The following is a 17,599-nucleotide window of genomic DNA, read 5'->3' as shown; positions in this document are numbered from 1 at the left end:
CAGTATCCTGCCTCCACCTATTTCTAGGCTGTTCTCTCTTCCATCTTCCTTGCAGGAGATTTTGCTGCACCACATTATATATTTCTCAGAGAGAAGGCCCTTCTCTCCAGGTTTTGTTGGTTTCGAATTGTCGTTGATACTTCTGTAACTATTTTTGTCTTGGTAGGAGGGTTGTTGTACATACATAAAATGTACATCTACCACTTCTTGCCATTAAATGGATTCGTCTTACGACCATCTCTCTTGCATTGATATAGAATAAAGTTGAATTACCTCCCCTGATTGTGGTAAACGTGTAGATTGTAGTGTCTCCTTTGATTGAGGGAAAACGTGGAATTTATGCTAAGTTCCTTATGAGATCTTGTGCGTGTAAATAAATTATTTCTGTTTTTGAAAAATCAATAACAATTTTGGAGGAGAAATTTACAGAGTGGCTTAAGCTGTAGCTCATCAGATTAAATATAATGAAGACTAGGGTAAAAATCTTAAATTGCATGCAAAAAAACTTTGTTGCTTGAGTAAAGGAAATTGTCTAATCAGTGAAGATTAGTTAACTGGTTTATTCAACCCATCAGAATCTCACGAAATCAAATATTATTACATATGATAAAATAGTCTATCTACCAAGTAATCTGCTAGAGAATTTGCACCAAAAGTAGATGTGGAAGGCGCTTTTAAAGGCTATGATATACAAATAAATAAATGTGAAAGTGAGTTTTTCAACGAGGTTCAAAATACAGAAGACTTATTTAAAGATCTGAAAATGTATTTAGTCTCATTGTAAAGTAATTTTATGATTAAATGATTAAGAACAAGCTTAGTAACTGAAAGATCATAGCTGTGACTAACATAAGTCTTTTTGATTTCAATGTATCCACAGTTATAAAAGTGGGTGCTTTTATATTTTTTCATCTTTTATTTGTTTTAATCATTTAACTGCAGCCATGCTGGAGCACCACCACGAAGGGTTTCAGTTGAACAAATCAAACCCAGAACATATTTATCTTCTCTCAAGTCTGGTAGTAATTCTATAGGTCTTTTTTGCCAAGCCACTATGATACAGGGACATAAACAAACCAATATGGGTTGTTAAGTGGTATATGTGGAGGGGGGGGGGACACAGCCCCAAAGCCACACACACACATACATATCTGTGTATATGTGTGTGTGTCTCCCATTCATGCCATGGGCAATGCATTTTCAAGGATGCACACACACACACACTTGGAATAGAGAATGGAATGTTTAAGTCAATTGAGTTGAAATAGCAGGAAATTATAAGCAAAAAAAGGGGGGTTAACACTTCAACATTTAATGTTTAATGAGGAAAATACTATCAGCCTGGGTTTCTACAGATGCATGCCCTTCCTAACACCAACCACTTTACAGAATGCACTGGGTGATTTAGGTGGCAAGCTGACAGAAACGTTAGCACGCCAGGCGAAATGCTTAGCGGTATTTCGTCTGCCACTACATTCTGAGTTCAAATTCTGCCGAGGTCGACTTTGCCTTTCATCCATTCGGGGTCGATAAATTAAGTACCAGTTTTCGCACTGAGGTCGATATAATCAACTTAATCCGTTTGTCTGTCCTTGTTTGTCCCCTCTGTGTGTAACCCCTTGAGGGCAGTAAAGAAATAAGAATGCATTGGGTGATTTTTCTGCAGCACTGGCACCAGTTAGGTCACCAAGTAACTCACAAGAAAAAAAACCCTTCAACTGAACAAGTCTTGTCTTGCAAGTTACTTAACTATAGAATACCTCAATTAAAGGAGGCTACTTTATGCCAAGTGATGAGATGAAGTAAGACTGAGAGATAGAAACAGATGCCTTGCTTTAGCGTGATATATATTTACCCTAGTTGGCAAGAAAAAGAAAAAGAAAATATTATAATCCATGAGATAAGGAAACGGCAGACTAAATAATCAATGTAAAAAGACAGCTGTAAAACATTCTTTCTAGTAGTCCTGTTTACGCAGATACAACCAGATATGTAGCTAAAAGGTCAGCACAAATGCATGCATTAAGAAAAAAAGAACAACAAAAGGCAATACTAAGACATTTCAATTGTGTGGTTGAGAAGCTCAGCCATGAAGTCTCAAGTCTAGTCTTACTGCACAGCACATTGGGCAAGTGTCTTCTACTATAGCTCCAAAGACAAAATGTACAAGTATACGAGGTTTTAAAGTGTTTCGGTAGAAAACACACCAAATAAAACATAAATAAAAAGTGGCACCCGCCAAATCAGAAAGATCCAAAAAGATGCAGCCGCAAATTGAGTTCGCTAGTCATTCGGTTATCTTACATTATGAAACTGCTTCGATACATCCTCATAATTCTTTATCTACAACAAATAAAATATTTGACGATAACTTGAACTTTCCGTTTTTATATGTATCTGTTGAGATAAGATAATACCAATATAAACATTATTTTGCTTTTAGATTAAGTTGACATTTGTCAACAATTAAGTTTCCCTGGAAATCACGTGGTCACACAAGTTGTTTATATAAACTCACCAACTCCGGTTTGTATACATTTAGAGTCATCACGTTGGGATATAACCCGGTCACCAAGAAAACAGAGCAGAGAAGTGAGAAAAATAGTTTCCTTTTTTTTTTTTTGTTTTTGTAATTTCTTCATATTATTGATTGCCTGTTTGTGATGATAGAATGTAAAAAATTGCTGGTACTTTATTGATCTCGGAAGAAAAAAGGGTAAAATTGACTTCGGAGGAATTTGAACTCAGAATGCGAAATATCATAACTAAATATCGATGCTTTAACGATCCTACCATGGCAACAACTTTAACTCTGTCTAATCCCCCCTCTCTCTCTCTTTCTCTCTCTCTCTCCTGTGCGTGTGTGTGTGAGAGAAAGATAAGTTGCCTCTTCAAATCCTGTCAAAGTCAATCAAGTTTGTCTTTCTTCCTTCTGAAATCGATAAAATAGAATAACTAAATGAAATACTGGGATTGATTAATTTTCCTGTAATGCATTCTAGATATGAAAAGAACTATATAATTACTAGTGAAAGCTAGATGGATTAAAAATGTCCTTGAAAGACAGATCTATGAAGGGTGTAATGAGTGCGGTGTGACAGAAAGAAAACGAAAGTTACTGCCTAGAATGGCAGAGTAGAGTTGACAAAGGGAAAAAAATGGAATGCTTATTATAGTTGATTAGTCCCAGATCAGCTTTGATCGATTATTGATATAATGAATAGTGCCACTCGGCTTATAACTTTAGATTTTTAGTGAAAACTAAAAATGAATTGAATGTGATTTTTGTCATCGGCGAGTTAAACTTCATCGGAGTTGTAAACTTGAAGATAATCTGGTGACAATTTGAAAAAGAACTGGTGGTTGGAAAGAATTTGAAAAGAATCCCCCACTGGCTTATTGATTAAGAAGTATGGGATCTTGTTCAAAACGGGGGCACCAGTTTTCATTTATGTTTTATGTAGTGTTTTTGGTACCGAAAGACTTTCAAACTTCGTATACTTATCTATTTTGTGTTATAGAACAGAAAAAAATTTTTGTATTCGAATTTATTTCATGTAAAAAATTGTCTTATTTCTATAATTTCTACTAATCACTGACGTCTATTCAGTTATATGACACATTCTACCAGTGTCCCAAGTTTCAAAGTGTTTCGTTAGTGTTTCGTTAAGAAAATACTGGTGCCCCCGTTTTGAACTAGATCCGAAGTATGCCCTAATGGGGAAATATTTTAAATTACCGATATATCTTTTAATTTTTATTTACTCACTATCCAGGGAAAAAAATCTGCATAAATAAAACTTAGAAATTACACATTAATTAGGTTTCAAAGTAGCTTTTACATTTCCATAATCCACTTTCAAACGACTTCAAAGTATAAAATGACCCCTTGCACTTTTGAAAATAAGGTAGAGACGGACTATATGTAATCTGAACCTTTCCCCCCTTATTTATTAATTTTTTTTAACGGAATTCTACGTTTTAGGCTATGGAGATTCCGAAAATGAAAAAAAATATTTTGAAAAATTTCACCCCCCCCCAGCAGGCTATTTACATGCTAGAAATAACAGCTAAATCTCACAAAACTAGGGTTAGGTTTAGGGTTATGATTAGGGTTAGGGTCAGGGTTAGGGTCAGGGTTAGGGTTAGGGTTTGAGTTAGGGTTAGGTTTACCCTGTGGATCTATATAAAAACCGGGGGGGGGGGGATCGAAATTTTGAAATTGAGATTTTTGAAAATTTTTTTTCAGAATCGGAATCTCCATAGCCTAAAACGTGGGATTCCGTAAAAAAAAATAATAAAACAAGGGGGGAAAGGTTCAGATTACATATAGTCCATCTGGACAGAAAATAATCCTCAGTAATGTATATACCATCTATATCGACCCGATCATTTTATTCTCCAATAATGAGATTTTTTTTTTTTTTTTTTTTTGACAATTCGAATCCTTAAAGGGCTGATTGTTAAAGGAAAACAGCTAAAATGGCACCCCTTCACCCACAAAAGTTTCTTCCTCCGTTACGAGGATAAAAATGCTAGGCTAAAGAAGGCGAATGATGCCGTCGCCTCATCCAGATATTGTAAAGGACCGCCGTTAAAGTTTCTGATAAATTATTTTCTCATCAATTATTAATTTAGTAATAGGAAATTCCGCGGAGGTTGACCTACCCTTTAATCTTTTCGGGGTCAATGAAATAGAGCGCCAGTTAAGTATTGTGGCATTTTAATGGAATTGTCTCCTATCCTTAAAATTGGTGGCCTTACGTCATAATTTGAAACAATTTAGTCACGGGAAAATATATTTTCTGTCATTCGTATGTAGGAGATTTTCTTTCAGCCTTTTCATTTATTTATTTATATTCTGTGTCAGGAGACGAAGGACGAGTATAAGGATTATTGAGGTTTTGTAAAAAAAACTGAACTGTCCCTGACGATGTTGTGAACTGGGAATAAAAGTATGTTTTATATGCAATAAGGTCTCCCTCAGTCGTGCCCTATTTTATTTTAATGCCACCATAATTGCCAAAAGTGAGGTGATTGTCTTTGTCAACTTTTACACAAACACAGTACGTAAAACTATTCACTCAACCAGTTGTGTGTGTGTGTGTGTGTGTGTGTGTGTGACGATGCTAACAAGAAAAAATAGAACTTAGCGCGTTCTAGAATGCCTAGAACATGAGTATATGTATGTATGTATGTGTGTGTGTATGTATGTATGTGTGTGTGTATGCATGTATGTATATATATATACATATATACATACACACATACATACATACATACATACATACATACATACATATATATATATATATATATTACTCTTTTACTTGTTTCAGTCATTTGACTGTGGCCATGCTAGAGCACGTCTTTAGTCGAGTAAGTCGATCCCAGGACTTATTCTTTGTAAGCCTAGTACTTATTCTATCGGTCATTTTTGCCGAACCGCTAAGTTACGGGGACGTAAACACACCAGCATCGGTTGTCAAGCAATATTGGGGGGGGGGGGACAAACACAGACACACAAACATATACACACACATATATATATACATATATACGACTGGCTTCTTTCAGTTTCCGTCTACCAAATCTACCACTCACAAGGCTTTGGTCGGCCCGAGGCTATAGTAGAAGACACTTGCCCAAGGTGCCACGCAGTGGGACTGAACCCAGAACCATGTGGTTTGTAAGCAACCTACTTACCACACAGCCACTCCGAACAGGTCGCGGTCTCAAAGCGACAAAAATATTTTGGCAAATTAAATTTAAATGTTGAAGTGACTGGCCCTCGTGCTGGTGGCACGTAAAAACACTACACTCTCGGAGTGGTTGGCATTAGGAAGGGCATCCAGCTGTAGAAACTCTTCCAGATCAGATTGGAGCCTGGTGTAGCCTCCTGGTCCACCAGTCCTCAGTCAAATCGTCCAACCCATGCTAGCATGGAAAGCGGACGTTAAACAATGATGATTTTATATCTTTCTAAATGTCACGAAAATAAACAACTCTTGTAATATAAACAATGTGTGTTGGTGTGTGTTTGGATTGGTTTTGCTCTTGTTTACATTCCTTTTAGCACCAAATACGTGTGATAAATGGCTTTGTGAAATAAACACCATTGCTCTATGCTTCATCACAACTACAATATTCTATTTTACAGACAAACACGCACACATCTATCTATCTGTCTGTCTGTTTTTATGTCTGCCTGTCTTTACATCTGTCTGTCTATCTGTGTGTGCGTGCGCACGCTAAGCGTAGAAAACGCGTTAGATGATGATGATGATGATGTTGATGACAGTTGTTTCAACATACAGTTCAGGCACATCTTGAATATAAATGATTGTGTCTTGTATTATTTAAATATATTTACGCGTGTGATCCATGTTCATCTCATCAGACAGAGGTCAAAAAAGCAATGCAGTTGACACTTGGAAAGTTACGATACATATATAGTTGTTAAGACCACAAAGTGGAGAATTTATATCCATATAGAGAGAACGTGAACCTTTTGACATTTATGTGAGAGATATAGTGAGACTGTTGAAGACAGATTAATCTAACTGTACTAAATGATCATTTTCATTCTTAAGGTATTTTTCAATGTTGTTGTTATTATTATTATTCAGGTCACTGCCTGGAATCGAACTGGGAATCTTGGGGTTAGTAGCCCACACTCTTAACCACTATGCTTTATGCCCGTAGGCATATAGCGGCATTTGCTCCGTATTCAACTATATTTCTATATATATATATATATATATATATATATATATATATACACGATATGCTCTTACAGAGGGGACAAACAAGGACAGACAAACGGATTAAGTCAATTATATTGACCCAATGCGTAACTGGTACTTATTTAATCGACCCCGAAAGGATGAAAGGCAAAGTCGATCTCAGCTGAATTTGAACTCAGAACGTAGCAACAGACAAAATACCGCTAAGCATTTCACCCAGCGTGCTAACGTTTCTGCCAGCTCGCCGCCTTACAGTTACTGTCTACCAAATCCATTTACAAGGCTTTGGTTAGCTGGCCCAAGGCTATAGTAGACAACTCCTGCCCAAAGTAAAAAAACAAAAAAAAAAACTCCCAAAATTGATAGAAATGTTTCAAGTAATGAACATCCATTTCTGCATCGCTATATTTAACAATGGTGTACAGCATTTCAGATTTTCAAAATTCATTTTTTCTTTGTCTCTTTTTGTAGTTTTTGTGGAAGACTTCATTGGCTGAGTGGAGGATTATTATTATGATTTTTCGGTTAATATTAACGCTGTACTTGAATGTGTTAGGCTCATACAGCTTCCTGTTTGAAAAGATGACTACAGAATGTATGTAAGTACAGATGACTTTAATACTTTGTCATACTTTAAAGGTGACTCAGTAGCTGAGTAATGCTCAATAGGTTGAGTAATGCTCAACAAGTTGAGTAACATGATTTGATCAGGCTTTCTTTTATTCTTTTATTTGTTTCAGTCATTTGACTATGGCCATGCCGGAGCACCACCTTTAGTTGAGCAAATTGACCCCAGGACTTATTCTTTGTAGGCCTAGTACTTATTCTATCGGTCTCTTTTGCTGAACTGCACCGGTTGTCAAGCGATGTTGGAGGGTGAAACACAGACACACAAACACACACACACACACACATATCTACAAATATATATATGACAGGCTTCTTTCATTTTCTGTCTACCAAATCCACTCGCAAGGCTTTGGTTGGCCCGAAGCTATAGTAGAAGACACTCGCCAAAGGTGCCACACATTGGGACTGAACCCAGAACCATGTGGTTGTAAGCCCCTCCTGGGCTGTTGACTTTTTTTTTTTTTGCATTTAATTACACTTTTATAGAAATATATATCAGATAGATTTGATAAGCTTTCTCAACTTGACTAATCAAAGGCCATTGTATCTTTATTTCTAGGATATCCTTAGCTGAGAGTGTTCCTGAAAATTTGACCTATCCTCCAGGTTCACCATCACACCTGTCTACCTATGATGGCATCATGTCCCTGATTGAAAATGCTCAGCATACAATTGAAATAGCCTCTTTTTACTGGTCACTGCAAGCACAAGATGTGTACAATTCATCATCATCTTGGCAAGTAAGGGTTCATATTTTCACCTCTAGTTAATTTGTTTTTTATGTTTATTATCCTGAAGATTTATTCAACACCATCTTGCATGTATATATTATCTATATATATAAAAATGAGAATGTGTGTCTGTCTGTCTGTCTGTCTGTCTGTGTGAATCCCTAAAACTCGAGAACTACGCAACCAATTTCATTCAAATTTTACACATGCCTTACTTAGGGTTCCAGTTGTGTTTTAGTCAAAAAAAAAATTTAACTTCTTGCAGAGTTCGAGCCCACGGCAACATAATATCTCCTCCACTATTTAAGTATTACGTGTCAAAAGTGAAACAAAAACACTCATGTCAAATACTTTCACTTTAAAAATGAAACTATTCTACTAACTGAAACAATCACATTTTGATACTGTAGTGACAGATACTTTCAGAGAGAGAGAGATGTATATGTATACATATAGATGTATATGTACACGTTATTCGACTAACTGAAACAATCACATTTCGATACTGTAATTACAGATACTTTCAGAGAGAGAGAAAGAGATGTATATGCATAGATATATATAGATATAGATCTATATGCATACATGTATATGTATACATATTTGTAGATGTATATATATATATAGATGTACATGTAATATGTACACATATATACATATATATACATGTATACAGATATCTATACATATATACACCCATCACACACAAACACATGCACACAAACACACACATTAGTCATTTGTTTTCTTATCCAAAACTACGTCAAAAGTACTGAACGGATCTTTATGAAATTTGGAAATTATATTCTATGTATAACGGCCATAACTCCCATGAAAATTCATATATTTTTGATGTTGATGAAATTTTAACCCGAACATAACAGATGAGCATTATTTGTAATTCAACGGTACAACGGTGTAAGACTACCCTTTCAGATATACTTACATTGGGATTTCTGCAATGTGGTGCATAAATTGTCAAGTTAATGAGACACATCTTTGCCTCCACTGATTCACTTGCAAAGTGTTGAGTAAAATTATTTCGTTGCAGACCTCCTTTGGGTCTTTTTATTATCACTGCGACACACATAGTCCCCAGTTGGTAACATTGATTTCAAGGCCCTCCTAGATGAGAGACTGGCATTCCACTTAATGGCTATGTTCCATGCTGGCATGGATTGGAGAGTTATTAATGTAGAAATATGGTATCGTAGCTACTAACAGTTGAGGGTTGCGTAGTCTAGACGGCGTTTTTAGATTTCATTATTCTCTTTAACCTGGGCAAAGCCGGGTATTTCTGCTAGTCATCTATAAAAATAATAATAATAATAATGGTATTTTTTTAAAGCTTATAGCGATCACCGTGCAAATGACTAAGGAAATAGTCGAATAATGGAACATATAAGCCCTTGAGAGAAAAAGTAGGCTTTCCAGTACATGTGGGATTTGAACCCACATCCCTTTGTTAACTCAACAAAACTATTCACAAGAATAATAATGTATATTTCATTTCAGTTTTTTGGCACAAAAAGGCGGCAAACTGGCAGAAACGTTAACACACCAGGTGAAATGCTTAGCGTTATTTCGTCTGTCTTTATGCCTTTCGGGGTCAATAAATTAAGTACCATTTGTGTATTGGGGTCAATCTAATTGACTGCCCCCCACTCTCCAAAAATTTCGGGCCTTGTGCCTTGAGTAGAAAAGAATTTTTGGGCACAAGGCCAACATTTTCAAGGGAGGCAGATAAGCTGTTTGACAAATCTATTAGATTGACCCCAGTATGCAACTGGTACTTAACTTATTGATCCCGAAAGGATGAAAGGCAAAGTTGACCTCAGCAGAATTTAAACCCAGAACATCAAGACAGATGAAATGTCACTAAGCATTTCACCTGGCATGCTAACAATTCTGCCAGCTTACCACCTTAATAATAATACATACTAATAATTAATTCAGATGGTTGGGAAAATTTAGTAATATTTGTGCTGAATATTCTTGTCTTCTACTTCTTTCAGATTCTCTGCTCTTTTTCACTGTCTTCATTTCCTTTTATTATACACTTGTTTCCCTGATTTCTCCATGCTAGAATTAGTTCGTTTGAGAAATATCAATTTTGACATTTGTGTAGTGTTGGATTTACATAAATCTATTTATTTCTCTACATTTCTAGGATTATAACTTCAACATTTTTGGCTGTGTGTTTATTATTTTTTTAGTTGTATATAACTTTTCTTTTACTTTAGGGAGAGAATATTTTTAAAAAACTCATTGATGCTGGAAAGAATAGGAAAATTACAATAAAAATTGTCCAGAATCAAGCGAACCCACGTTTTCCTAATACTGACACAAAAATCCTCGTCAAAGAAGGTAACTTTATCATAAATGTTTCTTATTTCTTTACTGCCCACAAGGGGCTACACACAGAGGGGACAAATGAGGACAGACAAACGGATTTATCATAAATGTTTCATTGTAGTGTAGGATTTTCTTCAATACTTTTCCCTTCTCAATGGCTTCCTTCAGCCAGGAATAAACAATATATATGTGCAGGGGCTATGTAAAAAGCACCTGGGCCAGTGTCACATAGAAATCACCCATACTAGTACCATGTAAAAGGTACCCATGCTGGTACCACATAAAAAGCACCTGGGCTGATGCCACATAAAAAGTACCCAGTACACTCTGTAAAGTGGTTGGCATAAAGAAGCGTATACAACCATAAAAACTATACCAAAACAGACACTGGAGCCTGGTGCAGCTCTCTTGCTGGCCAACCCCTGTCGAACCATCCAACCCATGCCAGCATGGAAAACAGACATTAAATGATGATGATGTGTGACTGTGTGAAGTACGGAATGACAGTCAGAGCATGCGATACCTATATTGTGGTTTGGTCTGCTTTTAAATTTTGTGAGTTGTCATCATTGGGATGATGACTTTGATAGAGATAACAACATCAATGTACATTCAGAAGTTGAGATGACAAAAACCATGTAATGATATTCAATGTTGAAGTTTTCTTGTTTTATCTCAAGCCCTGGAACTTATAAAGGCTGGTTGTTTTGTTTTTATGGTATATAATTGACTGAGATCATAACATTACCCTTGAATGGGGCACTAGTCCATTGCAGGGGTCAAGGCTAGTAATTTTGATGGGAGAGGACAAATCAAATGCAGCAACTGGTACTTTTATTTCATCAACCCCAAAAAGGATGAAAGACAAAGTCAACCTCAAAAGCCAGAAGAAACGCCATCGAGCATTTTGTCTTGTAGTGAACCCTGGCGGTCAAGCAGGAAAGCAGAAGGGACAAGGGATCTAACAAGAGTAATCTCCCTCGACCTTCTTGAAAATTCTCGGATATTCTAGAAGCTTCCAATTAACTTCCAGATGACGTAGAAATCAAGTTCATCCTTTATATAAAGCGAACGTAATTCTAATTTTGTGCTCCTTTCGCCTGTCGGTTCCTAGGTGTACCCATGGAGCCACGCCACTTGCACACACTTATGCATGCGCGCATATTCGCTTCATTTGCTTTGAGACATGGTTGCGAAGTATGTTCATGTAATATGTTACAAGCCTTTTCTTTCAAACCATTCTTATATGTTAACGCATTACATCCAGTAATAAATATGTTGACTTATTATGAATGTCTCATAACTTTTTATCTTTCTTGTCGTTTTACGTACAAGATGGTGACCCTTCTTTCTCACATGCAATTGTAAAATTGTAGGTTGTCACATACTGACATCTATAAGGATGGGTGGGAGCAGCTAGAAAGAAGACAAAGATAACAGTGATGGGATATCAGTGAGCATTGAAGGTACAAGAGGGTAAGTATAAGAGAGAATACAAACAGTGGATCAGGGGAGAGGGCGAGTAATTTCATAAAAGTGTAAGCGGAGAGCAACAGATAGTTAGAGATGGTGGGTAGGAGTGAATGTGTTGAGTGATGAACAAGGGTGGAGGTGTGGTTGATGGTAAATATCAGAGAGAGATAAAAGTGGCTCAGGAAGGAGATGACAAGTAGTAGTACAGGAAGGGAGGGGAGCAACAGAGAACATTATCATAAAGCTGTAGAGTGATCAGAAAGTAGAGAAATATGCAGTGACAGAGATGGAGGTCAGAGATACATAAGGTGGGCTAAAGTGAATGAGGTGACAATGGTGAAATGGGGGGCATTGATGAGGATATGAGAGAGTATTGAGAATGTTAGCAGATATGAGAATTATTAAAGATGAAGTGTGGCAGGTTTAGAATGTAACTCAGAGGAGAAGGAGAGCTAACTGCAGGCAAAGAAAGGAGGTGATTGGTACAAAATAGTACAGGAAGGGATGATAATGATGGATGGATGTTAATAGGAAGTAATTCCAAGTAGAAGTTGGAGGTAACTGATACCACAAAAGGCAGATGAAATATGTACCGATTTTGCTCTTAAATGATTAAAAGAAGCAGTAGGAATATATTGATAATTTCATTAATTTGGAAATGATATGATTTTAATTACTTTTTTTTTCTACTTTCTCTCTTCTTTTTCCTTCTTTTTAAATACATTAGCTTCTGCAATTGTTCGGAATTTAAATGTGCAAAAACTTATGCATGCTGGAATTTTGCATACCAAGATGTGGCTTATTGACAGAAAGCACTTTTATGTTGGAAGTAATAACCTTGACTGGCGTTCATTCACTCAAGTAAGAATTTCTTTTTTTTTTTTTTCCATCTTGTGTGTTAGGTACAGATGTGGCTGTGTGATAAGAAGTTTGCTTCCCAACCAATTGGTTTCAGGTTCAGTCCCACTGTGGAGCATCTTGTGTAAGTGTCTTCTATTATAGCCCTAAGATGACCAAAGCCTTGTGAGTAGATTTGGTAGATGGAAACTGGAAGAAGCCCCTAGTATATATGTGTGCTTATGTTACTGTCACCTTGCCTTTACATCAGGTGATAGTTGTGAATGCTGTTGTCATGGAAATGATATCCTTCAGTTTTAATCTTCCATGAACACCTGTCAGGTTATGGCAAAATATTACGTTACAAGGAAAACAAATGAGGGATAGTGACAGGAAGGGCATCCAGCCATAGAAAATTCATCTCAACAAATTCTATCCGACCCATGCCATCATGGAAAAGTCAATGTTAAAGCAATAATGAATGATGATGATGATATTAAAGACTAATGTTTTATGTATTATTCGGTTGGCGCAACCGTAGATATGAAGCAATGACAATATGAAAATATGACTTACAAATGAGTTTTAATGAGAATTAAGTAAGCATATAGGTGCAAGCATAACTGTTTTGTAAGAAGCTTGCTTCCCAATCACATGTTTCTGGGTTCAGTCCCACTATGTGACACCATGGGCAAGTGTGTTCTACTATAGCACTATAGCATCAGGCCGACCGAAGCCTTGTGAGTGGATTTGGTAGATGGAAACTGAAAGAAGCCCATCGTATATATGTGTGTGTGTGTGCATCTGTGTTTGTCCCCCCCCACCACCACCATTGCTTGACAACTGATGTTCATGTGTTTATGTCCCTTTAAATTAGCGGTTCAACAAAAGAAACCAATAGAATAAGTACTAGGCTTACAAAGAATAAGTCTTGGGGGTCGATTTGTTCAACTAAAGGCAGTGCCCCAGCATGGCCACAATCAAATGACTGAAACAAGTAAAAGAATAAAAGAATATCATGAGATATGAGGAATCCTGCCAGGGAAAAAAATATTCTGAAAAATAATATAACAAGACAATGGAAAAATTATTCTCTTTCTATATATTGTATTATAAGTTTCTAAAAAATACAATGTCCTTTATTTATTTTCAGATAAAAGAAATGGGTGCCATAGTCTCCAACTGTAGTTCTCTTTCACAAGATATGGGGAAGTTATTTGATGTCTACTGGTATTTGAGTAAAGTTGAGAAACTGCCGAGGGTATGGCCAAACTCTTACAGTACTAACTTCAATAAAACCAATCCTCTGAATGTGAATTTCAATAAAACCAATTATAATACATATTTGTCGGTAAGTTTCTATTACCAAAGTTTATTTCATACCAAAAACACTAAGAGATATGTGTCAAATTTGTTAAGTTTATAGAGAAATTAGTTATGCATTCACTCTTTGTTTCTCATAAGTTACTCTCTTGGACAAAACACATCACTTTGCTTATTTCTATCTACTTTCAGGAAAACAAATATCCGTTTTCTTTTAATTTTGTGTTGGGCCTCGTGAAGGCAGTGACGGGTGACCAAGACCTTTGGCAATATACCATGCTTGTGTAGACCTGTCAAGCCATGCGAGACTGTAGCCACAAAACTCTCTCCTCCCTAAGTATTTTTCAAAATTTCTTATGACCTCAGAAAATATATTATTTCTTTCTTAAATATATCAAAAACCCATTTTTTTTCCAGAGTTCCCCTCCGCCTTTCTGTGCAAATGGACGAACAGGTGACATCGATGCAATACTGGATGTTATCTATTCTGCTAAGAAGTTTATCCACATTGCTGTCATGGATTATGCTCCTGCTCTTATATACAGTTATCCTAAAAAGTATGTTGTTGTTCATGTCATCACTGTTTTACTTTCTTTTACTTATGTAAATATACGGTTGCTTTTATGACCAAATATCTCCAAAATCCTTTTCCAGTGGAGAATAGACAACCTAATCTCTTTCAATACCAGTGCGATACAAAATATATAGTATTTTTAAAAGCTTTTTGTTCCTTTCATTACCAGATACTGGCCAGTTATTGATAATGCCCTCAGAAATGTGTCATTTAACAAAGGTGTTGAAGTCTTCATGATGTGTAGCTTGTGGAAACACACAAAGCCAAGTGTAGACAATTACCTTAATTCTTTGGCTGCTCTGAGTGGTACTGGACGAGCTAGAATTCAAGTGGTATGTACTTTGTGTTTTTGATGCGTTTTGATTTTATTGTTGTTGTTTATTAAAATGTGGCACCAACACCAGTTGTTTTCCTCTTCAGTATGACCTCTAGTCTTTTAAGTCTAATGCACGTCACCATCTATTGACTTCTCTCTAGCGTCCATTTTATTCTCTAATAGCTCTTACATTTTCAGTGCTCTAAGGACCTTGTAATGCTTTAAAATAAAAAAAATTTTAAATTAAAATTAAAAAAAAAAAACTTTGGAGTTTATCATTTTCATATCAGTCCTCACAAAGTTTTCCCCCACTATGGGAAAATATTACTTTGCTTGGAAACAGGTGAGGATTGATGACAGGAAGAGCATCCAGCCATATTAAAATCTATCTCAACAAATTCCATCTGACCCATGAGTATGAAAAAGTAGATGTGAAAATGATGATGACTTCTCTTCAGCCTTTTGATGTAAATTAGCATTTTGTCTCCAAAAGGTTATACTCGTTTCATATTTTCAATGTTCACCAAATTTTCTGCCCTCATCATGCATGCCACCAACAAACATCACGTTTCTTACACATAATGTTATCTTGCTATTTCTTTTGCAATTTCAGAAATTCTTCCGCGTTCCAAGTTTTACACCTGAACAGGATAAGATTCCTTTTGCACGTGTTAACCATGACAAATATATGGTGACAGATACTGATGCCTATATTGGTAAAATAGTTTTCATTACTTTTTTTTCCAAGAAGTTAAAACAATTATGAACTCTGAAATTCAGTTGTTACCCATATAGCAGAAATTTGAATTCATTTCAAATGCAGAGAAAGTTTTTTTCTTTTCTTATGACTATTAATCTACCATTTGTCAATTCCCAGTCACTTATGCTATCTGCTTCTATCAAATTCCTGGTAACCACTTTATTAATCACACCTCAGAACATCAATAAAGCAAACTCTGTGTGCCATTGCTTGATCTGTTTAATCTCCCTCAAGACTACATGTTGTTGCAGAAAGAAAGAGATGTCATAGCTATTGCTTAAATACTTTGATCACAGGTCTGCTCAGTTAGAAGTGATTCACTACATTCTCTTCTACTAATTTTGCCTCTCTTATTATTTCTTGGAGGCACAATGTCCCAGAGGATCACAGTTTCGATTCCCAGACCAGACGTTGTGTATGTTTATTGAGCGATAACACCTAAGCTCTACAAGGCTCCGGTAGGGGGCCGGTAGCAACCCCTGTTGTACTCTTTCGCCCCAACTTTCTCTCAGTCTTTCTTCCTGTTTTTTTAGTAAAGCTGCGATGGACTGGCGTCCCCTCCAGCTGGGGGGAGGGCACATACACCATAGAAACCGGGCCCATGGGCATGGCCAGGCTTTAAAAGGGCGCATAAATAAATAAAAAAAATATTACCTATTATATTTGCCTTTGGAGGGGTTGAAATGGATCAAGTTAGCTTTCATTCAAAGTTATTGCCTTGCTTTATTCAGTGGGTTTCAGGACTATATTTTGGCATAGTTTCTTTAACTGGATGCTCCTCTTAACCCTTTCGATACCAACCCAGCTGAAACCGCCCCTGGCTCTGTAGTACAAATATTTTGTTTTCATAAGTTTTGAATTAAAATCTTCCACCAAACCTTAGTCACAATTTATGTTCCTAACACTAGCTTAGGAATGATACATGATGGACTTTATTCAGTTTCTGTCTACCAAATCCACTCACAAGGCTTTGTTCAGCCTAGGGACATAGTAGAAGAGACTTGCCTTTTGTTGATTACTAAACCTTAAAAAAAAACTATCAGTTTTGAAAAGAAATATGTTGCTCTTTGCAATGATGACTGCAACATCATTGTAGCAGCTGGGTGTAGTGTGATTTGAACCCATTTTATCCTTTTGTAGTATTTTATTTATTACACTCTTCTTTAATTCCTAAACACAGATTTTGACAAACTGAAAAGAGTTGTATTATATTTCTTTTACTATCTTGTTGCAGGAACGTCCAACTGGAGTGGTGATTACTTTACATCCACAGCAGGACTGGGATTGATTGTCAGACCAACAGATACGAAAAAAGTAAATTTGCGCCAGCAACTTGAAGCTGTTTTTCAAAGAGACTGGAACTCTAAATATTCATTTCCCGTCAAAAGAAGATAATCTCAGAATAAATGTCAATAAATATTCCAAAATATAATTTTATACTCAAGTGTAATATTACAATATCTCAACTTACTTTCAAGAAAGCAAAACAGCTAAATTAACCTGATTTCTAAATTCATAATAATTTACAAGAACTTATCATAGATTTCTGTAAAAATATCATCACATTTTCTTGTTAAATAAATATAATCTTGTCATAAGTGTCAGCTGTATACCAACTTCCATCATGTAACTTCTCAAACATCCAGTTATCGTCATCATCATTTAACGTCTACTTTTCATGCTGGCATGGGTTGGACGGATTGACAGGAGCCGGCCAGCTGACGAGCTGTTCAGGCTCCGTCTGTTTTGACATGGTTTGTATGGCTGGATGCCCTTCTTAATGCCAACCATTTTACAGAGTGTACTGGGTGCTTTTATACAGCACTGGTATGGGTGATTTTTATGTGGCATCAG

General features: G+C 36.3%; 1 protein-coding gene across 3 annotated transcripts; it reads left to right on the top strand.

The window, feature by feature from the left end:
- The first annotated feature begins 1,697 nt into the window (after positions 1-1,697).
- Positions 1,698-17,355, top strand: LOC106877175 (5'-3' exonuclease PLD3). Of its 3 annotated transcripts, none has more exons than XM_089359256.1 (10): positions 1,698-2,592; positions 7,218-7,345; positions 7,936-8,116; positions 10,351-10,474; positions 12,663-12,796; positions 13,926-14,123; positions 14,513-14,652; positions 14,839-15,001; positions 15,599-15,701; positions 16,980-17,355. In XM_089359256.1, the coding sequence occupies exons 2-10, from the start codon at positions 7,260-7,262 to the stop codon at positions 17,138-17,140; spliced, it is 1,290 nt and encodes a 429-aa protein (XP_089215382.1). In that variant the 5' UTR covers positions 1,698-2,592; positions 7,218-7,259; the 3' UTR covers positions 17,141-17,355. The 3 variants fall into 3 exon arrangements, with proteins under 3 accessions (XP_089215382.1, XP_089215383.1, XP_089215381.1); XM_089359257.1 differs by lacking the exon at positions 1,698-2,592 and adding an exon at positions 4,785-4,955; XM_089359255.1 differs by lacking the exon at positions 1,698-2,592 and adding an exon at positions 6,558-6,593.
- Positions 17,356-17,599: the final 244 nt, after the last annotated feature.

This window comes from Octopus bimaculoides, chromosome 11 (assembly GCF_046866305.1).
Source record: "Octopus bimaculoides isolate indiv1 chromosome 11, ASM4686630v1, whole genome shotgun sequence".
NCBI lineage: Eukaryota > Metazoa > Mollusca > Cephalopoda > Octopoda > Octopodidae > Octopus > Octopus bimaculoides.
Note: the sequence above shows the minus strand (reverse complement) of the source record. Positions and strands in the feature narration are given on the sequence as shown.

Excerpts from the sequence above, each read along its gene's own strand:
- LOC106877175 (XM_089359255.1), top strand. The coding sequence starts at position 6,573 with ATGATCATTTTCATTCTTAAG. Across the intron at positions 10,475-12,662 it reads AAAAATCCTCGTCAAAGAAG|CTTCTGCAATTGTTCGGAAT; the intron begins GTAACTTTATCA and ends TAAATACATTAG. Across the intron at positions 15,702-16,979 it reads AGATACTGATGCCTATATTG|GAACGTCCAACTGGAGTGGT; the intron begins GTAAAATAGTTT and ends ATCTTGTTGCAG.